The following is a 5,264-nucleotide window of genomic DNA, read 5'->3' as shown; positions in this document are numbered from 1 at the left end:
GGAGGGGAGCGGCCCGGGAGCGGGGCTGGAAGCCCCCGCTGGAGCGCTCCTAAGACCCTCACCCTTCTCCCGTCTGCCGCAGGTGGGTCTCTGGGGGCCGCTGTGTAGCGCCTCAGCCCTGACCGCCCTCGACAGAGGTGGGAGCGCAAGAGATCGCGGGTCGTGCACGGGCTGCTCAGTTCGCCATCAGTTCCCTCGTAAGGAGAGGGAACTGCGTCTCCTTGGTGTACTGGTCCTGTGTCCAGCCCAGAGCAAATGCACTTCCTTCGGTGCCTGGAGGCTGCTGCTTTGGGTGCTTCTGTGCAGTTTCACACCTGCTTCGTTACAGGTGGTGGCTTGTGAGTCTTCCACGACGGCCTTCCTTCCTCATCTTTTCACTTTCTGTGTCACTTTATTTGAGCTCTTCGTACTTCATGTCAAAATCCAGCTGTTGAAAGTCTGTTTTGTGGGTCAGAGAAGCTGTGGATGTCCCATCCCTGGCAGTGTTCAAGGCCTGGTTGAATGGGACATTGAGTAAAGTGTTCTAGTGGAATGTGTTCCTGCCCAGGGCAGGGGCATTAGAATGAGATGATCTTTAAGGTCCATTCCAACCCAAGCCATTCGATGATTTTATGATTCTGTGCTCCATTGCTTTGTGTACTGAAATAAAGGCATAGCCATTACTCTTGAGAACCAGAGATGTTTCTCTTTTCCCTGTAGCCTCTTGCATTTCTACAGATATACCTTTTAGAATTTGTATATACTAGCCCATTTATTACTGTTTGGATCCATTAAGAGCTTTGGAAGTGTAAAATTCACCTGTTCAAAATTTTGATCACATGTCCTGAGAGGAGGTCTTGTGTAATTATATTCAATCTTTCTGGAAGTAAAGAATCCCTATTCATGATAATTGGGAGGGTGAATGCTATACATGAATGACTATTAAATTTGAAGGCTTCCCCTTTTTCCTCCTTTCTTTAGGTTTATTTGTTTGTGAGACTAATGCCATGTTTCCAGTCTGTTGCCTGTGACGCATCCTAAAGCATGGAGAACTTCGTTTTGTATGAGGAGATTGGAAGAGGAAATACGACAGTTGTTTACAAAGGAAGAAGAAAAGGGACAATTAATTTCATTGCTGTTATTTGCAGTGATAAATGCAAGAGAGCTGGAGTAGCAAACTGGGTAAGTAACGTGGGTTTTTTCATGCTAAATCTGGGAAAAAAATGCAGCCTATGAAATTCTTGCAGCGCAGGTTATAGAAAAGTAGCATGTGCTTCTTTAAATGGAGTTTGTCACATTTAGATCAACTTCTCAAGATTTTAAGTTCTTAGGCTTTAAATACAGTCTTATTTTAATGTATTTATTTCTTCATGTGATTTTATTGGTTTTTAGGTTGCATGCATAAACCCATGTTTGCAGTCTTACTGTTTCTATGCTGTGTCAGTGAACTTGTAAAAACAGTTACGTGGGGTAATTTGCTTTACTTTGTTGTTAGTTGTGCAAATCCAGTGGTATTAGTAACTTCCAGTAAACAACCGATTTCTTACTTAGCAAGAAGAAATTATTTTTGATGAAAGAATACCATTTGTCCTCAAGTGAAGATACTTTCCATGGGGTGCAGTCCCTCAGGAACAGGCTGTTCCAGTGTGAGTTCCCAGAGGGTTATATTTCCTGCCAGCAAACTGGCATGGGCTCCTCTCTCTGTGGGTCTGCAGGTCCTGCCAGGAGCCAGCTCCAGCACAGACTTCCCACAGAGTCACAGCCTCTCTTGGGTTTCCACCTGCTCTGGTGTGGGGTCCTCCAAGGACTGCAGGTGGATCTCTGCTCTGCCATGGACCTCCATGGGCTGCAGGGGGACAGCCTTGCCTCACTGGTCTTCCCCAGGGGCTGCAGGGGAACCTCTGCTCCAGCTCCTGGAGTACCTGCTGCCCCTCCTTCTGCACTGACCTTGGTGTCTGCAGAGTTGTTTCTGTCACATGTTCTCACTCCCGTCCCCTGCTGCAGTTGCTGTTGTGCTGGGCTTTTCCCCCTTCTTAAATATGTTATCCATCACTGATGGGCTGGGCCTTGGCCAGCAGTGGGTCTGTCTTGGAGCTCACTGGCATTGGCTCTGTCAGATACAGAGGGCTTCTCGCAGCTTCTCACAGAAGCCAGTCCTGTAGACCTCCCTGCCTGGATACCAAAACCTTGCCATGTGAACCTGATAGTTTCCTATTCCTTCTCATTGTTTCAATGATAATTTCTTGGGAACTTTTTTGTTCTTAGAAGTGTATTAGTCTTACAAATCCATTGGGCATACCTTACATACCATTCTAGCAAGAAACAGAGGCTTCTCTGGAGATTAGGCCATGTAGGTATTGTAGAAATATGTATTTTCAGGGTCTCTTGAATGGTTTTCCTTGCCTTATAAGATTAAAAATGATGGAAAAGTTTTTTTTTACTTCTTCTTGCTGTATTATCTCTCATTTGTATTCTTGTTTAAAAAAAAAATAGGAGTGCAAGTTTGACTCCAAATTCTGATTTCCAGTTTGTTGTTGTTTTAGTGGTGCAGGAAGGTTAAATAATATTTATAATTTTGAGTTGGGGAACTTCCTAATTTTTTTTTCTCTATTTTAAAAACAGGTGAGTTGGGCAGGGTCTGTGAGGAAAGTTGTCTTTTCTTAACATACATGTAAAACTAAAATATTTGAAGAATAATGTTAGTGCACTAGAAAAGGCAAAAGAACAAGTAGCTAATTTAGAGTAGATTGTATTGTTTCTTATTCCCATGCCTTAAATCTATATATATATATTTATTTATGTCTTACCCCCACTTAATTATGTTAAAAACTTCATTCTAGGTTCGTCTGACTCAGGGACTCACACATAAGAATATAATGACATTTTATGAATGGTATGAAACAAGCAACCATCTCTGGCTTGTAGTGGAATTATGCACAGGTGAGATAAGCTCAAAAAAATAAACATTTATGGAATGTAAGAGATTTCTTACAGCTTCTTTACAACAAATGCTTAGATCTTTGAAAAAAGCATAATTATTTAATTATTAACTTGAGAATCCTGTTTGTATATATAAAAGTGGTTTTGCTCTTGGGAACATTTTTAGAAATCAATTGAAATTATGCTTCTCTGCTTCACTGTATGCATCTTTGAAAAGTTAGCTGAGTTACATACTGTTGGTTTTTAAGAGCTGAAGAGAGATGGCCAGTCAGGGAACATAAAAGCAAATAGTGAATAGTCAAAGGGTAGCTCAGTAAAAATTACTTGAGAAGTTTTCTAAGGACTCTTTTAAGAGACATCAAGGAACAAATCAAGTTTTAATGAACTATTGACTTAATATTGTTCAAATTAATTTTTAATCAAAGGGCAATTCAGCAGCTGAAGTAAATGATATAATTTTTTTTCCTATTCAGTACAAGTATTTTGACTTACATGTGAAAACCATAATTTGGGCACTCTGAGAACCCAAAACTGCATTAAGTTATTCACTTAGTTTTAATAAGTTCTTATCAATCTATTAAAGGAACCTTGTAAGGCTTTCTCTAATTGTGATGACTGCATATTTTAAACTTCTGATAGCATGCTTTCCTCCACATGGAAAGGAAAGAAAAGAAAGCCAATATGCAAGTGATACATGTTAAAATTTTGGTATCTGGAGTTTGTTTAGTAATAAAAATCCGTATTACACCCAGCCTTTTTATTTATCCAGAATTCTGTTTGAAAAATTACTGAAGAAGAGAACTTAAAAGTTCTGAGAAAAAAAGTCAGGTCATTCTTTCAGTGATTTAAAGTGAAGTTAATGGCTCATATGGAGGCTTTGGTCTGCTTGCTTAGTCTAACTTAGGGGCACATATTTAGGTTATTAGACCAGCAGCCTTTTATTGTTGAACAATTATCAGGTGTTTTACCTTGCAGTATTATAGTTTGCTGCAGCGTGAGTGTCTTGGAGCTAACTTACTTATACATGGAATAAGACATGGATTTCTTATTAATTTTGTTGAGACTTGTAAACAGCTTTTGAGATATGGAAGATTTCTCTTACTTGTCTCAAAGATAGTTTCTGTTATCAGATGCAGAATACTTCTGTGTTGCTGGTTTCACTACTTTTTTTATTTGTGTGTTTGGCCGTGTTATGGAATTATTCTATATGTAGTCCTCTAAATTACATTGTAAGAAACAGTAATTAAACATGATGAAAAATTCTTTACTATAGCTCTGTAGTATGGGCTTGGTTTTAAAGGAATAACTGATTCATTAACCAGCATAAAAAGGCTTAGAAATAAAATAATTTTAAGATTCAGCAGTGTTGAATAATTGGAAGAGTACTGTAATGAAATGACTGATCAAAGGGGAAAAAAGTTCAGGAAAATCTACTATCCAATTTGGGATAAAAGATCTAGTATCCTTTTCTATGAAAAGTTTTCCTAATCCCTCTTTCATTCGGGGTCTTAAATTTGTGAAGTTTTTTTAGTTTGTTGTGGTTTTTTTTTTAATCAGCATGATTTGGCTAGGATATAAACAGCAGATAACCCAGGAGACCTATAGATAACTCATGGCATGCAAACTCTGGTCTCAGGCAAACAGATTTGGTGCAGGATTAGTAAAGGACCAAATGGGGCTGAGAAAACGGATTTTGGGCAAGATGGGAACGTGGAGTTCAGAATAGGGGACTGGAACAGGAAGGAGGAGAAAGAATGAGCGATGAATTTGTGGGAAATGAGATTAGAAGAAGCCTAAGTGCCATGAGTATTTTGGATGGGAATGACTCAAATGGGATGAGTCTGATTACATATCTGAGAATCAGTGGGAAATGAGGAAGTAGGTGATGGGGGAAGAAGAGAAGGTTTTGTATGGACACAGAAACAGTAACAATTAGTGGGGAGAAGTGTAGAGAGTGAGTGTGAAGCCCAGTGAAGAACACAGGGGATAGAGGATATATGGGAGGGTTATTTGGAAGGCTTTGTAAGTGTAATCTGATCAGAAACAAAGGAAGGGTTGGTTGGAACTTAATGGAGAAGGAGAGTGGTGATTTTGAAAGGACAGAGAAAGGTCGCATGTTAGGGTAAGAAGTCCGGAGAGCTATGATTAGGACTTACTGGTACCTGAAGCTGGGATTTGTGTGAGAAACCTAGGAAGTGAAATACAACAAAATAATTTATCTTTTCGACATTTGTTGACCTCAGACTGTAACACAGTTCTACTATTTCTGTTGTCTCTGAATTCAGAGGAAAATTGCCTGCCCTTAGTTTTAGCAATTGTTCACAGAAGTTGATAGCCTGCTGTTG

General features: G+C 39.6%; 1 protein-coding gene across 1 annotated transcript in view; it reads left to right on the top strand.

The window, feature by feature from the left end:
- Positions 1 to 5,264, top strand: part of ULK4 (unc-51 like kinase 4) — a 215,356-nt gene that overhangs the window by 1,357 nt on the left and 208,735 nt on the right. The window contains exons 2-3 of the mRNA XM_008633969.2: positions 961 to 1,161; positions 2,820 to 2,919. Coding sequence (XP_008632191.2) covers positions 1,024 to 1,161; positions 2,820 to 2,919 — 238 coding nt within the window. The 5' untranslated portion in view covers positions 961 to 1,023. The remainder of the gene's footprint in view (positions 1 to 960; positions 1,162 to 2,819; positions 2,920 to 5,264) is intronic.

The sequence above is a fragment of the Corvus brachyrhynchos genome, unplaced genomic scaffold, assembly GCF_000691975.1.
Source record: "Corvus brachyrhynchos isolate BGI_N302 unplaced genomic scaffold, ASM69197v1 scaffold94, whole genome shotgun sequence".
In the NCBI taxonomy this organism is placed as follows: Eukaryota; Metazoa; Chordata; class Aves; order Passeriformes; family Corvidae; genus Corvus; species Corvus brachyrhynchos.
This window is presented reverse-complemented; position numbering and strand designations above follow the sequence as displayed.